This window comes from Oncorhynchus keta, chromosome 17 (genome assembly GCF_023373465.1).
Source record: "Oncorhynchus keta strain PuntledgeMale-10-30-2019 chromosome 17, Oket_V2, whole genome shotgun sequence".
Classification (NCBI taxonomy): domain Eukaryota; kingdom Metazoa; phylum Chordata; class Actinopteri; order Salmoniformes; family Salmonidae; genus Oncorhynchus; species Oncorhynchus keta.
The window spans coordinates 7844664-7861986 of record NC_068437.1 but is presented as its reverse complement, the minus strand read 5'-3'; the positions used below and the strand labels follow the sequence as shown (position 1 = coordinate 7861986).

The 17323-nt window shown below is 45.7% G+C and overlaps 2 protein-coding genes across 14 annotated transcripts in view; one reads left to right on the top strand and one right to left on the bottom strand.

The window, feature by feature from the left end:
• Positions 1 to 17323, top strand: part of prdm11 (PR domain containing 11) — a 362582-nt gene that overhangs the window by 218150 nt on the left and 127109 nt on the right. The window lies entirely within an intron of this gene.
• Positions 1 to 17323, bottom strand: part of LOC118396354 (AP-3 complex subunit beta-2) — a 96500-nt gene that overhangs the window by 31197 nt on the left and 47980 nt on the right. For all 12 annotated transcript variants that reach the window (XM_052465368.1, XM_052465369.1, XM_052465370.1 and 9 more), the window contains exons 3-14: positions 9284 to 9358; positions 8766 to 8861; positions 7149 to 7309; positions 6978 to 7044; positions 6520 to 6702; positions 6182 to 6391; positions 5974 to 6071; positions 4878 to 4932; positions 4639 to 4710; positions 4470 to 4532; positions 4173 to 4305; positions 281 to 390 (exon numbers count right to left, since the gene is read on the bottom strand). In XM_052465368.1, coding sequence (XP_052321328.1) covers positions 281 to 390; positions 4173 to 4305; positions 4470 to 4532; positions 4639 to 4710; positions 4878 to 4932; positions 5974 to 6071; positions 6182 to 6391; positions 6520 to 6702; positions 6978 to 7044; positions 7149 to 7309; positions 8766 to 8861; positions 9284 to 9358 — 1323 coding nt within the window. The remainder of the gene's footprint in view (positions 1 to 280; positions 391 to 4172; positions 4306 to 4469; positions 4533 to 4638; positions 4711 to 4877; positions 4933 to 5973; positions 6072 to 6181; positions 6392 to 6519; positions 6703 to 6977; positions 7045 to 7148; positions 7310 to 8765; positions 8862 to 9283; positions 9359 to 17323) is intronic.

Here is a 17323-nt window from a genome sequence, read left to right as displayed (position 1 = left end):
GGAGAGCTAGCTCTGGCTCTCGGTCATATGTTACAATTCCTGAAATACAATCATAATACAATACAATTGTAACACAATACAATTAACATTTCATTTGTTCAACAAAAGTGCCTATTTGTTGCTTACTCAAAACAAACTGACAGCACAACCAAGCAGGACTGTTGTGAAGGTTTGGGGACAAATATGCTTTAAAAATACATTAATTATGACAAGAAAAAGAGCACCTCATGTAGTTAGACTATGGGGTCAAAGTTAAGATCAGAGTCCAACGTCCACGTACCTGGATGTTGTCGGTGAGTTTGGCCATGTGCTTGATGATGTCACTGTGCTGCTCGGGCTGCATCTGCAGCAGCTTCTTAATCACCACCACCGACTCGGCCACTACTAACTCTGCAACCGACACATGTTCATGCTGATATTTCACAACCTTCATTGAATGTTTGTTATATCACATGGGTCGTTGAGAGGAAATATTTGATATGATGTCAGCTGAAGCACAGGGAATCCTGATATGTGGAGGCGACATGAATGTACGTTCAAACCCAAAACTTGACTCAACAGGAATGACCCCAATGCAGCCAAAACCCATTTGTAAGAAAATCAATACTTAAAAAAAGATGTTTACCAGCCGTGACTGTACTTGCTTTTCTTCCCCTTTTCTTCAGTTTACAATAGGATTCACTACATCTTTACCTTTAGTAAAGATAGGCACATGATTGAGGAATATGATATAGGAACATTTTCAATAAAAAAATACCTTGTTTACATAAGTATTTAGATGTTTCTACAACTTGGAGTCCACCCGTGGTAAATTGAATTGATTGGACATGATTTGGAAAGGCACACACCTGTCTCTATAAGGTCCCACAGTTGACAGTGCATGTTAGAGCAACAACCAAGCCATGAGGTCGAAGGAATTGTCCATAGAGCTCAGAGACAGAATTGAGTCGAGACACAGCTCTGGGGAATGGTACCAAAAAATGTCTGCAAGACAAGAACACAGTGTCCTCCATCATTTGTAAATGGAAGAAGTTTGGAACCAACAAGACTCTTCCTAGAGCTGGGCGCCCGGCCAAACTGAGCAATCGGGGGAGAAGGGCCTTGGTCAGGGAGGTGACCAAGAACCCCGATGGTCACTCTGACAGAGATCCAGAGGTTTTCTGTGGAGATGGGAGAACCTTCCAGATGGACAACTATCTCTGCAGCACTCCACCAATCAGGCCTTTATGGTAGAATGGCCAGACGAAAGCCACTCCTCAGTAAAAGGCACATGACAGCTTGCTTGGAGTTCGCCAAAAGGCACCTTAACGATTCTCAGACTGGGGGCGATGGTTCACCTTCCAACAGGACAACTCTTGAGAGACCTGAAAATAGCTGTGCAGTGATGCTCCCCATCCAACCTGACAGAGCTTGAGAGGATTTGCAGAGAAGAATGGGAGAAACTCCCCAAATACAGGTGTGCCAAATTGTAGCGTCATACCCAAGAAGACTCAAGGCTGTAATCGCTGCCAAAGGTGTTTCAACAAAGTACTGAGTAAAGGTTCTGAATACTTACGTAAATGTTATATTTACGTTTTCATTTTTAATAAATTTGCACCAAAAAAAATCTGTTTTTGCTTTGTTATTATGGGGTATTGTGTGTATAATGATTCAGGGGGAAATACAATTTAATCCATTTTAGAATAAGGCTGTAACGTAACAAAATGTGGAAAAGGTCAAGGGGTCTGAATACACTGTGCCTTTGAACGGGGTATGGGTAGTAGGTGCCAGGCGCACCAGTTTGCATCAAGATCTGCAACGCTGCTGGTATTTCCACGCTCAACATTTTCCTGTGTGTATCAAGAATTTTCTAAGATACAACTGTTGGCGTCAACATGGGTCAGCATCCAACATGGGGGGGGGGTGCAAGTCAATATTAGGAAGGTGTTCCTAATGTTTAGTATACTCAGTGTATGTCCATGTGTTTGAATAATCGACCAAGATCGACTCTCCGGAGGTTGAACTCAAGTATTTTGAATAACCCACAGATGAAGGTACAAATTCATCTGGACATTTAAACCTATTTGGAACAGAATGACAACGACTGTGCTCTGGGATGTATGCAAAGCTGTAATGAGGTGGGAAATGATCGCCTCTACATCTCTTTTAAAGAACAATAGACGAGAGAAACTTAATAAACTGCAATCTCAGTTAAAACAAGCTGAAACAAGAAATTAAAAAGATGAAGAATAAAATGGAAGAAAATGCACTTCCAAGAAGAAAATAAAAAGTATATTCCTACAACAGAAGTACTATGAAGTAGGCAGTAAGTCTATGAAACTATTAGACTATAGACTGAAAGAATTACAGGGCAACAGTCTCCCACAAATGATTCAGCACTCCCCCCCCCCCCGGGCCAATTAGTGACAATTATTCAAATGTATGTTGCGTGGGTTAATGAGAGAGATAAATAAAGAAAATAAATAGATTAAAAAAGTATAATTTGCGGAAAATATAATGGGCTGAGCTAAAAGGTCCTTATGGGAAAATTGTTACTTAATTTCCTTATGGGGGAAGCAGATATAATTGTCTACAAGATAAGGAACCCACAAACCAAAATAATTCAACATAAAGTAGAAGGGATACGAGAGAGCTTTGAAATACTGTACAGAAACCTACACTCCCAATCACACTTTGACAATGACTTACAAATAGACACATTTTCTTACTCACTGATCTTACAGTACCCACCATCATCGAAGAACAGAATGAGATGTTAAGCTCAGAAATGACCACAGAGGAATTAAATACAGCTATTACTGGTACCAAAGCAAACAAATCCTTGGGTACGGACGGTTTCACCTCTGAACGGTAGAAATCATTTAGAGAATAGATTATCCCAAGTTTACTTGCAGCCTGTAACTGGGCATTTCAGAAAGGTGAGATCCCCTCGTGGATCTCGGTCCTAAATTTGCATTAAAACTATACACATCTATTCAACTAGAAAAATAGAAAATATCTTACCAGAGCTCATTCACTTAGACCAAACAGGCTTTATCCGACAGACACACTCAGTACAATATTACACAAACATTACAAATTATGATACATTTCAAAAAGAATAAGGTAGAAGCCATTGCATTGGGCCTGGATGCTGAGAAGGCTTTTGATCCTGTCAGATGGGCCTATATCTATTCAGTTAGGACATTATTAAAGCCTTTCAGGCATTATATGATAGACCATTAGCAAGAATTAAAATCAATGGTGACCTCTCAAACCAGTTTGTATAAGAACAGGGTTTGACACAGGGATGCCTGGCCTCGCCCCTCCTCTTCACGCTATTTATAGAACCCCTGAGTCAATGGATTAGACAGAATTACAACATTAAAGTGATGGATATGGTGGGAGGAGAGAAGATATATGAGATAACCAGTTTAAAGGATGGGCAACAAGAGGCCTCTCAGCCTACTGTAATTTAGCACACAAGGGGGCACTTCAAAGCTTCCAAGTATTAAGAGAGAGCCAAGGATTAGAACGTGAAGATTTCCATTAATATCTCAAAATATGTCACCGATTTGATGAAATCATAAAAGGTGGAGGACTCTGAGACTACATGAGAATACAATGACTTCTTAAAGTACAAATCTGAAAACACACTATACTGTGTATATAAAAGGAGAAATGGGAAAGGGAGGGTAACATGGTCATTTCTGTGGATGAGTGGGAAACTCTATGCCAATTACAATGGAAATCAACAAGCTATTTGACTTGTGGGGAATTTGGATGGAAAAATATGATGCCGTTCTTTAACCCTCAGGGTAATGGAATGGAGTGTTGGAGATTATGAGGGCCCATTGAAGCAAACCATTACCACATATTTTGGGAATGCCCTAAGCTTGTTCCATACTGGCAGGATGTCCATAAAGGAATGGAAGCCGTATTTAGTGTTGATGTCCCATTCAGAGGGGAGGCCCTGTATTTAGGGTGCATTACATTTGATCTCAGCGATGCTTTAGGCAAACAGTTGATTGGGATACTTCTAGTAGCAAGTAAGAAAGCCCCGACTAAAAAAAAAAATGGTTACAACAAGAGGCGCCCGTGGTCGATGATTGGACAGATGTGATACGTGAGATCTTGGTGATGGAGAGACTGAAAAATGTCACGCGTGTCTGACCGGGAAGACGTCTACTCACCATCGCGGTTGGAGAGCAGCTGCACCAGGCCGTTGAGACAGGTGTCCCTCACCTCCCCAATGTTGGTGGCACAGCGGCCGATGGCCTGGATGGTGGCTGCCACAAAGTCCTTATCATTGCTTTTAATGTACGTCTGCCAGAGAGAAAACATGGAAGGAAGTTAACCCACTGTAGGCAGACGTGTACTGTACTGCCATGTACCCCTAGCGACAAACACACAGGAAAGCAAAACAAATGATCATCCTTATCACAAATGGCAGTCAAGCTAAACAGAAGTCTTCACCATTTTTACTATACCTGAAATTCTCTCAGGATGGTGGATATATTTGTCTCGTTGGCCAAATTGGTCAAAACCTCCAGCTGACAAAACAATCAAGACTATAATTAAAGTTCTGAAATGTCAACGTGTTGCAGCATACTGTAACACGAAAAGGAATGCATGTCAATGTGAGAAGTGTTTGGTCACCTTGAGGACTTTAATTTGGGTTGGGTCTGTGGAGCGGATGTAGAAACTCTTCAGATAGGGCTCAAACATCCCCTGGAAAACACAGAGACAAATAACATGTACAATTTTAGATCGTGCTGCAGACCCCATGCAGTACCTCCTCGGTTCCAAACAATCAGCCCCTAAACAATTTGGAATCAATTTTACCATTCAATACCCCTTTTGCACCCTTTGGAGATATTGTTGGAGTTATGACTCACCCTTCTCTTGATGGACATCGTTGCCACATTCTGAAGGACGACATATTGCACTTCACTACATGGGGATAGAAAGGGGGGGGGGGGCAGGGAGCGAGAGAGGACATTAATATAATTAATTACATGCAGCTGCCTCTCCACACACACACACACACACACACACACACACACACACACACACACACACACACACACACACACACACACACACACACACACACACATACACACACACACACACACACACACACACACACACACACACACACACACACACACACACACACACACACACACAATGAGATGTAGCTGTTGTCACGTCACATGGTGACAATACTGAAGTCATCCCTGGGCAGATGGATTGAACCTGTTCTCTGAGCAATTTCATGGTGACATTTCCTCGTTGCTGACTGATGACCTCATCACTGTGCACGCAGCTCCACAACACCAGAAATAAACTAAAGAGCAGGTGCTAGACCGCCAGGATGAGAGACAACAATTTCCTTGCTTTTTGTGACATTGTTTACTGTTTGTGCCTGTTCTTGTCTTATGGCCCCATTCATGTGGACTCTAGATTAGAGTTATATTAATAATATTCAAACAATATAAAAAGTCTAATTCACAGGTGTAGGATCTTAATTTGATCACCCTGTTGTGTGAAATACAAACTCGTAGCTTATTCAAGGTTTAACAAGGCTTCTAAAGTTTGTAATTTCCTCTAAAATATCAGACTTGATTTGCTCTAATGAAAAATGGATTAACCCCTACAAAAATGTCCATTAATTATTATCCACATAATAATTCTCATTCCCTGTTGCTGCAGGATTATTTCGCCGCTGTGAGAAACTGGTCAAATTAAAACCCTACCTATGTAAATGAATGACACTAATATAACCATAGAAGTTATGACAATGTAGTAGATAAGAGAATTCTCTAACAAATTTAGAACAGGGTGTGGAGTTTCTCAAATGGAAAGAGAGCACTGTCTCACGCCATATAGCATGACGAAGCTGTACTGAGTATAGAGAGTTCATGGCAACACGTCGGTTACAATGACTCCATCTCTGGGAAGACAATGGGAAAGAAAGGCGACACTGACCTGTGACTCCTCATGAGGCGCACCAGAGCCTTGGCAATGACGCCTACCTCCGCTTTGGGTGCCAGGTGGAAATATAGCTGAGCCACAGCCATCACCACCTAGAGAGAAGAGAGAAGGAAGAAGAGACAAATAATCATTAGAATAGTAGTAGTAGTAGTACTGGTAGTAGTAGAAGTCGTAGCAGTAGTAATAGTTGTATTATACTCACTGCTGCGTTTCGACTCTGCAGTAGGGGCTTGGTATTCCTCAACAGTAGCCGGTGGTCTGGGTCCATCACATAAGGCTTCCTCTTGACAATGGCAGTCGCCTCAGTCTTCTTCTTCTCCTTCTCCTCTTTGTCTTCCTCATCATCGGTGTCATCATCATTATCAGAGCCATAGAAGGCCTTCTCTCCACCACCCTCCTCCAACAGGGATTCCTATAGAGAGAGGGATGGATGAGTGGAGTAACACAGACACACACACACACACACACACACACGCACACCCACACACAAACAAACACACAACCACGAAGACACAGTATGCGGGGACCTGCTGTACTCACGTTCATGTTGGGGTTGAGGAACTGCGTCCGGGCGTAGCGAGTGAGCATGTTGATGATGACCACCTGACCCCACTCCTCCACGTCGATCAGCAGGTTACACAGTTTACGGTAGTTCTTATGGATCAGGTCTATGCGCTCAGGACACACCTCCTCAAAGGCCATGACAACACTACCTGCCACTAGCTGCAGGCACAGTCAGAGGGAGAGAAATTCTCTAAATCCTGTAGATACCCTAAGCTCAAAAAATGGCCATATGTTGACTTTGGCAGAGGCATGAAAATTTGCACATCAGTATCATTTTCACACTTAACACAACTTGATATGGTACCATTCACGCAAGCCTGTAATGCCACCAATAGGCCAAAGCAGAATATGGGTTTAACTGAGCTTAAGTTTTCAGTCATAGTTTCCCTTGTAAAGAGCGTACAGAGTTGGCTAACGGGAAATATTTAACCTACTGTGGTTTTATCAGCCAAGAGCTTCTCAATGACCTCAATCAGACAGTCCTTCTGCTCTGGGTCCAAGCTGAGAGGAGACAACAGACATGTGTCAGGAAGTCAAGGAGCTGGATTCTATCTCTCTCTTTCTGTCTATATCTCTTTCGTACAGACCCCCCCCCCATGTTATACCTGTAGAGTTTGGGGATGGCGTGAGCTGCCGTCTTCCTCACATAGGGGGACATGTCGGAGGCAGCCTCTTTGATGGCCAGCATCATGATAGGGACAATAATGGTGACTCTGATGCTGGAGAGCACACGCAGAGCACTGGCCCGGATCAACTGGTTAGGGTCCTAGAAAGACAGACAGAGAGAGAAACAGCGAGAGAGAGAGAAACAGCGAGAGAGAGAGAAACAGCGAGAGAGAGAGAAACAGCGAGAGAGAGAGAAACAGCGAGAGAGAGAGTGAGAGAGAGAAACAGTGAGAGAGAGAGAGAGAGAGAGAGAGAGAGAGAGAGAGAGAGAGAGAGAGAGAGAGAGAGAGAGAGAGAGAGAGAGAGAGAGAGAGAGAGAAATGTTAAGAGATCATTGAATGACTCAATTAACTCAATTACTTCCTTTATTATACATATGGCTATTATTTACTGCTGGGAGGTTCTGTACGTCCAGTGTGAATTCAGTGAAGTGTCAAAAACACCATGACCGGCCTCCCGGGTGGCGCAGTGGTTAAGGGCGCTGTACTGCAGTGCCAGCTGTGCCACCAGAGACTCTCGGTTCACGCCCAGGCTCTGTCGTAACCGGCCGCGACCGGGGGGTGAGTGGGGTGACGCACAATTGGCATAGCGTCGTCCGGGTTAGGGAGGGTTTGGCCGGTAGGGATATCCTTGTTTCATCGCGCACCAGCGACTCCTGTGGCGGGCCGGGCGCAGTGCACGCTAACCAAGGTTGCCAGGTGCATGGTGTTTCCTCCGACACATTGGTGCGGCTGGCTTCCGGGTTGGATGCGCGCTGTGTTAAGAAGCAGTGCGGCTTGGTTGAGTTGTGTATCGGAGGACATATGACTTTCAACCTTCGTCTCTCCCGAGCCCGTACGGGAGTTGTAGCGATGAGACAAGATAGTAGCTACTAACAATTGGATACCATGAAATTGGGGAGAAAAAGGGGGTAAAAATTCAACAACAACAAAAAAACTAACAAAAAACCCACCATGACCATCAATCATAGAGAAACTTACTGATATGCTACATGTACTTTTTGGACCTAGTTGGACCTAGCAGCAGCCTTATGTGTGGCAGCGAGGATAGAGTGACAAAAAAACGAGAACTCTAATCTCAGAATTAACTATCGATTGGCTATTAATCTGTGTGTGAGAGAGAGATTGGAAGGGGGGAAAAAAGGGGTGAACACTGGAAATGGAAAGGGGAGAGAGAGAGAGATGAGACCTAGCTATTTTTTATTAACCACCTCTGGAATCTCATCTCCAGTAGGAGAGCAGGTGAAACAGATGGTTATTGTAAAATGGCTGGAGAGGAATCCCCTGCTCCTGCTGTGTATGTGTCTGTGTGCGAAGAAAGAAATAATGATCTTACGACTTTGATAATCGAACTATTTTTGTCTTGTCATAACACCACCATCGGATCATGTCACGTGTTCCCAACTCAATGGACCCCCTTTACTCCAGAGTAGATAGAAGTTGCCGCTCACCACAGGTCCAGGGTCAGATATCTTTATCTCCCTCCAATGGTTAAGGTTACGATCAGGGGGTAGGATATCTAATGCTAGATCTGTGGTTATGGGCAAGGTGACTGACCTTCAGGCCTCTCTGAAAGGTTGAAATGGAGAGCAGAGCCAGATCCTGCTGCTCCTCAGCATAGCGCACCAGGTACACATAGACCAGCTTCTTCACCTGAGATAGTGAAGAGGTCGGGGAAGAGGAGAGAGGGGGGGGAACTTGAGACATGACGGTACAACACATCATTGGATATAAGAAAAACCATCACCTTAATATTTGCCTCGCATCCACACCTTGTTTCACATGAAACAGAGCAATATTCAGTCTGGATGCAAGACAACCTAAACATTGCCAAGCCTTCAACTACTCTTGTGCCTCTATATTGTTTGCTTCGCTGTCTGCTTGAGATAGTTTACAAAATGAAAATAACGGGCAATTTCTCCAATGAAAGGTATTAACAGTTTGATATATAGGCCTATGCACGGCTCAAAGATCTAAAAAAGTAACGCCAGTACCCCCCTGAAAAATAAATGTATATGTGACCTCAACTTCATGCTACAGTATATGTGGGATGGCTGGCTGGCTCCAAGACTTACCTCGATGTTCTTGCAGGCCACATTCTTCACCACTGCTGGGAAGAGGTCCGAGGCATTCTTCCCTCTGGCGATCATCTGGGGATCACAAACCCAGTACAGAACAGTCACACACTGGACTGCACTGTCAAAACCATCCATTTAGCCGTATGTTATTGGATTAGTGAGAAATGATGAACACTCAAATGCATAGCAGCAGACAGTAGCCTGAATCTCAAATGACAGTGTGGGCTTTAAAGAAAGATATTATGTCCATGTGGAATGGAGTCAAACACATGATTTCATATGTTTGATATGGTAAAAATGTATTCAGTTCTAGACATTACATTGAGCCCGTCCTCCTATAGCTTCTCCCGCCAGGCTCCACTGTAGTACATGTTCTGCTGTTCTATTGCGAATGCAGTGATGATCAAGAGGGGGAAAAAAAGCAGTGTTTGTTGTTTGCAGTAACTTTGTTGTCGTGAAATCCCAAACTGACGTGGCAGTTTCAGCAATGAAGGATTCCAGCTTTAAAGGGAAACCCAGCAATATGACATCACACACACACACACACACACACACACACACACACACACACACACACACACACACACACACACACACACACACACACACACACACACACACACACACACACACACACACACACACACACACACACACACACAATGAGATGTAGCTGTTGTCACGTCACATGGTGACAATACTGAAGTCATCCCCGGGCAGATGGATTGAACCTGTTCTCTGAGCAATTTCATGGTGACATTTCCTCGTTGCTGACTGATGACCTCATCACTGTGCACACAGCTCCACAACACAAAAAAAAAACGTTGGGTTTGCTAGACGTTTATCCACACCGACCAACCACCCTCCTATCGTTGTTGACTTAAGTAATCATCTGTTTTATGTAACCATACCAAACGTAACATATCATACTAAATTGGTTTCTCGGAATTACGTACAGAATAATACGAAATGCTCTGAGACCAGGTAGTCGCAGGGTTAATAAGCCCGCCACTCGCTGCACTACTAGATATATCTTCGCAAATCTACGAAAAATATAAACGCTCTGTCACAACAAAAATACTAAATTGGATAAGTCCAATCGATTGTGAGATATGGCATATACATTTTATATTCATTTCATTACAGTACAACGGTTTGATTTGTTTGATCGTAGCTAGCTACATAGCTAGCTACATAGCCGTCTTTGTATCAAAGATAATTGTGTAGTCTAGAGCGATTTTCTAGGTTAGCTAGCCAGCTATTGTCGTTCTTTTAACGCAACGTAACGTAATCAACACTGCTAGCTAGCCAGCTAGCCCCCGAATAGCAGCACTGTCGAAACTATTACACTCAACGGAACGACTTGATTAGTGTAGTGTCAACAACGCAGCCACTGCCAGCTAGCCTACAAAGTCAACAACGCAGCCACTGCCAGCTAGCCATTTTAGTCAATAAGATTCTTGCTACGTAAGCTTAACTTTCTGAACATTCGAGACGTGTAGTCCACTTGTCATTCCAATCTCCTTTGCATTAGCGTAGCCTCTTCTGTAGCCTGTCAACTATGTGTCTGTCTATCCCTGTTCTCTCCTCTCTGCACAGACCATACAAACGCTCCACACCGCGTGGCCGCGGCCACCCTAATCTGGTGGTCCCAGCGCGCACGACCCATGTGGAGTTCCAGGTCTCCGGTAGCCTCTGGAACTGCCGATCTGCGGCCAACAAGGCAGAGTTCATCTCAGCCTATGCCTCCCTCCAGTCCCTCGACTTCTTGGCACTGACGGAAACATGGATCACCACAGACAACACTGCTACTCCTACTGCTCTCTCTTCGTCCGCCCACGTGTTCTCGCACACCCCGAGAGCTTCTGGTCAGCGGGGTGGTGGCACCGGGATCCTCATCTCTCCCAAGTGGTCATTCTCTCTTTCTCCCCTTACCCATCTGTCTATCGCCTCCTTTGAATTCCATGCTGTCACAGTTACCAGCCCTTTCAAGCTTAACATCCTTATCATTTATCGCCCTCCAGGTTCCCTCAGAGAGTTCATCAATGAGCTTGATGCCTTGATAAGCTCCTTTCCTGAGGACGGCTCACCTCTCACAGTTCTGGGCGACTTTAACCTCCCCACGTCTACCTTTGACTCATTCCTCTCTGCCTCCTTCTTTCCACTCCTCTCCTCTTTTGACCTCACCCTCTCACCTTCCCCCCCTACTCACAAGGCAGGCAATACGCTCGACCTCATCTTTACTAGATGCTGTTCTTCCACTAACCTCATTGCAACTCCCTCCAAGTCTCCGACCACTACCTTGTATCCTTTTCCCTCTCGCTCTCATCCAACACCTCCCACACTGCCCCTACTCGGATGGTATCGCGCCGTCCCAACCTTCGCTCTCTCTCCCCCCGCTACTCTCTCCTCTTCCATCCTATCATCTCTTCCCTCTGCTCAAACCTTCTCCAACCTATCTCCTGATTCTGCCTCCTCAACCCTCCTCTCCTCCCTTTCTGCATCCTTTGACTCTCTATGTCCCCTATCCTCCAGGCCGGCTCGGTCCTCCCTCCCGCTCCGTGGCTCGACGACTCATTGCGAGCTCACAGAACAGGGCTCCGGGCAGCCGAGCGGAAATGGAGGAAAACTCGCCTCCCTGCGGACCTGGCATCCTTTCACTCCCTCCTCTCTACATTTTCCTCCTCTGTCTCTGCTGCTAAAGCCACTTTCTACCACTCTAAATTCCAAGCATCTGCCTCTAACCCTAGGAAGCTCTTTGCCACCTTCTCCTCCCTCCTGAATCCCCCCCCCTCCTCCCTCTCTGCAGATGACTTCGTCAACCATTTTGAAAAGAAGGTCGACGACATCCGATCCTCGTTTGCTAAGTCAAACGACACCGCTGGTTCTGCTCACACTGCCCTACCCTGTGCTCTGACCTCTTTCTCCCCTCTCTCTCCAGATGAAATCTCGCGTCTTGTGACGGCCGGCCGCCCAACAACCTGCCCGCTTGACCCTATCCCCTCCTCTCTTCTCCAGACCATTTCCGGAGACCTTCTCCCTTACCTCACCTCGCTCATCAACTCATCCCTGACCGCTGGCTACGTCCCTTCCGTCTTCAAGAGAGCGAGAGTTGCACCCCTTCTGAAAAAACCTACACTCGATCCCTCCGATGTCAACAACTACAGACCAGTATCCCTTCTTTCTTTTCTCTCCAAAACTCTTGAACGTGCCGTCCTTGGCCAGCTCTCCCGCTATCTCTCTCTGAATGACCTTCTTGATCCAAATCAGTCAGGTTTCAAGACTAGTCATTCAACTGAGACTGCTCTTCTCTGTATCACGGAGGCGCTCCACACTGCTAAAGCTAACTCTCTCTCCTCTGCTCTCATCCTTCTAGACCTATCGGCTGCCTTCGATACTGTGAACCATCAGATCCTCCTCTCCACCCTCTCCGAGTTGGGCATCTCCGGCGCGGCCCACGCTTGGATTGCGTCCTACCTGACAGGTCGCTCCTACCAGGTGGCGTGGCGAGAATCTGTCTCCTCACCACGCGCTCTCACCACTGGTGTCCCCCAGGGATCTGTTCTAGGCCCTCTCCTATTCTCGCTATACACCAAGTCACTTGGCTCTGTCATAACCTCACATGGTCTCTCCTATCATTGCTATGCAGACGACACACAATTAATCTTCTCCTTTCCCCCTTCTGATGACCAGGTGGCGAATCGCATCTCTGCATGTCTGGCAGACATATCAGTGTGGATGACGGATCACCACCTCAAGCTGAACCTCGGCAAGACGGAGCTGCTCTTCCTCCCGGGGAAGGACTGCCCGTTCCATGATCTCGCCATCACGGTTGACAACTCCATTGTGTCCTCCTCCCAGAGCGCTAAGAACCTTGGCGTGATCCTGGACAACACCCTGTCGTTCTCAACTAACATCAAGGCGGTGGCCCGTTCCTGTAGGTTCATGCTCTACAACATCCGCAGAGTACGACCCTGCCTCACACAGGAAGCGGCGCAGGTCCTAATCCAGGCACTTGTCATCTCCTGTCTGGATTACTGCAACTCGCTGTTGGCTGGGCTCCCTGCCTGTGCCATTAAACCCCTACAACTCATCCAGAATGCCGCAGCCCGTCTGGTGTTCAACCTTCCCAAGTTCTCTCACGTCACCCCGCTCCTCCGCTCTCTCCACTGGCTTCCAGTTGAAGCTCGCATCCGCTACAAGACCATGGTGCTTGCCTACGGAGCTGTGAGGGGAACGGCACCTCCAGGCTCTGATCAGGCCCTACACCCAAACAAGGGCACTGCGTTCATCCACCTCTGGCCTGCTCGCCTCCCTACCACTGAGGAAGTACCGTTCCCGCTCAAAACTGTTCGCTGCTCTGGCCCCCCAATGGTGGAACAAACTCCCTCACGACGCCAGGACAGCGGAGTCAATCACCACCTTCCGGAGACACCTGAAACCCCACCTCTTTAAGGAATACCTAGGATAGGATAAGTAATCCTTCTCACCCCCCTTTAAGATTTAGATGCACTATTGTAAAGTGACTGTTCCACTGGATGCCATAAGGTGAATGCACCAATTTGTAAGTCGCTCTGGATAAGAGCGTCTGCTAAATGACTTAAATGTAAATGTAAATGTAATACATTTTGGGTCGCAGGTTCACAATTTTACCTTTTCTGAGATCGCTGCCCATCAAAGAGGAAAAAGCCACCAGTTTATACAACAGCACATGCAGGAGGGGTATGCTCATAAATCACAACACACCGGCAGTTTTCAAAATAGCCTACAACAGAATTTTGCACACCACAACACGCCTTTTAGCCTACTATATTGTCAGAAGCATCATCAGACCTCAGTAGTAGCCTAGTTATCTCTCTTTCAATGCTCTGGAAACCAAGCAGAAAATCCTGTGCTCTAAAGATGGCATCATAGCCACACAAATACATTATAAGATAATTGTCGATCTGATCAGAAACAGTGTGCTCACAACCTTAATCTCCTAAATTATGTCGCTGATGTATTTTGTTTGAATTTTGGAATATATTGCGCTATAGAGCCCCATGGTGGAGGTGCCATAATACCCATAAACCCTCGCAGCCAAACAGGGACATGGTTTTTCCACCATTCATTTTTCCCATAGGCAATTTTAGAAAATAAGGGCTGTGTTTCGTGTAGGCTTACACTGGCGTAATGTTTTGCTAACCATGTAAATCTCTCTCGGACAAGGTGACTTATCAATAGATTCGGCTCTATTTCCTCTCAGATTCAGAAATGCTAATTAGTAAATCCCTGCAAGCTCCTGCACGCCATCGCTAAGAACACGTTTCCATTTGATAAAATTTGCCTACATTCTCTTGCTCGCTCGAGGAAGGCAATTTGGGGTAATAATACTATATTTGATCTACCCCAATGAAAACTTGGATGTGAGCATGAAACACATTTCAATAGATGCATGCATCAGTACCTAAGCTATCTATTATATCTGCAACAGAAATTCATTTACAAGGATATGTTCGGTGTCAGCTGGCTTCTGGATGAAATTTATAATCAAATGATACATTTATTTCATAAATAATCCTTATAGCCCATATATGTCATCCCATGAAGCGGAGGTTATGTTGTACACTCACTAGTCTTTCCCTATCAATTAGATATATTGATATGATCTCACCATGCAATGAGGGAAGTAGCCTACAGTCAGAGAGGGAAGAAGGACAAATGTGTAAACTGCAGCCCGCAATTCGAGGCGTTCCTGCATGTGGGCATTCTTGCATCTGCAGGACTGCCCCACCCCCGCCCCCCTCGAGCATCCCATTGGTTCCTTCATGAACAACCCCTCTCGAGCACTCGGATAAAAGTATTATCCGAGTGTCCTTCACTCACGCCTGCCCTCACCGTCGTTAACAGAACTGCAGGAAAACAGTGCCCGACAGGCAGGATCAAGAGGACACTGTCTACTGGTTGCCCCGTTTCCAGTTAGTACAGCAGGCGGGAGGCTGGAGTGAGACCATGTGCTAGCTAACTAGCTAGTGTAACCGGTGTCAAATGGTTAGCGGGGTGCACGCCAATAGCGTTTCAAATCGTTGACATCACTCGCTCTGAGACTTTGAAGTAGTCATTTCCCTTGGTCTGCAAGGGCCGCGGCTTTTGTGGAGCGATAGGTAACGATGCTTCGAGGTTGTCAGTTGTTGATGTCTGCAGAGGGTCCCTGGTTCGAGCCCAGGTTGGGGCGAGGAGAGGCACGGAGGCAACACTGTTACACTAGTTTGCGACACCATGTGCTTGCTTGCTAGTTAGCTAGCAGATTGTGTAACCCCCGCCTGCTGTGTACCGGAGAAATCCGTGCCCGACAGGTGGGGGCAAAGGACACTGTCTACCAATGTTGTCCCCACCTACTGCTAACTACTCTGGTACACCGCAGGCGGGGGCGACACTGTGTGCTTGCGACACAGTATGCTAGCTTACTAGTTAGCGAACCAGCACATGGTGTCGCCCCCACATGTCGTGTACCGGAGTCCTATTTTGGACTAACAGTGTCCTTCGCTCCCGCCTGCCGAACACCTGCCCTTGCCGTCATTAACAGAGCAGGGGGAAAACACTGCCAAACAGGCAGGGGCGAAGGACACGTGTGTACTAGTTATAGCTAGTTACCATTGTTGCCCCGGAATTAGGATTAGGTTAGCGCCTTTCCTCATTGCTTAGCAGAGATCTCAGAAAAGGTAAAATTGTGAACCCACCACAGGAGGTTGGTGGCACCTTAATTGGGGAGGTTGGGCTAGTAGTAATGGCTGGAGCGGAATAAGTGGAATGGTATCAAATACACGGTTTCCATGTGGTTGAGCCATTTGCACCGTTCTGGCAATTATTATGAGCCGTTTTCCAATCAGCAGCCTCCTGTGGAACAGATTATTTCAATTCACTGTATCACAATTTCAGTTGGTCAGAAGTTTACATACACTAAGTTGACTGTGCCTTTAAACAGCTTGGGAAATTCCATAAAACAATGTCATGGCTTTAGAAGCTTCTGATAGGCTAGATGACATAATTTAAGTCAATTGGAGGTGTACCTTTGGATGTATTTAAAGGCCTACCTTCAAACTAAGTGCCTCTTTGCTTGACATCATGGGAAAATTAAAATCATCAAATCAAATTTATTTATATAGCCCTTCGTACATCAGCTGATTCAAGTTCAGTCTACTTTGACAAAAGGATAGGATAATTGGTTAACATATTTTAAAGCCATGCTGTCTTAAAAAACAATGGGACCTCAGAAAACAATTGCAGACCTCCACAAGACTGGTTGATCCTTGGGAGCAATTTCCAAACGCCTGAAGGTACCATCTGTACAAACACTAGCACGCAAGTATAAACACCATGGGACCATGCAGTCGTCATACCGTCTCCTAGAGATGAACATACTTTTGTGCGAAAAGTGCAAATCAATCCAAGAACAACATCAAAGGACGATGAAGATGCTGGAGGAAACAGGTACAAAAGTATCTATATCAGTAAAACGAGTCCTATATCGACATAACCTGAAAGGCCACTCAGCAAGAAAGAAGCCACTGTTCACAAACCGCCATAAAAAAGCCAGACTACGGTTTGCAACTGCACATGGGGACAAAGATCGTACCTTTTGGAGACATGTCCTTTGGTCTGAAAAAGGGTGAGGAACTGAAAAAGGGGGAGGCTTGCAAGCCGAAGAGCACCATCCCAACCATGAAGTACCGGGGTGGCAGCATCATGTTGTGGGGGTGCATTGCTGCAGGAGGGACTGGTGCACTTCACAAAATAGACGGCATCGTGAAGAAGTAAAATGATGTGGATATATTGAAGCAACATCTCAAGACATCAGTCAGGAAGTTAAAGCTTGGTCGCAAATGGGTGACCCCAAGCATACTTCCAAAGTTGTGGCAACATGGCTTAAGGACAACAAAGTCAATGTATTGGAGTGGCCATCACAAAGCCCTGACCTCAATCCCATAGAACATTTGTGGGCATATCTGAAAAAGCATGTGCAAGCAAGGAGGCCTACAAACCTGACTCAGTTACACC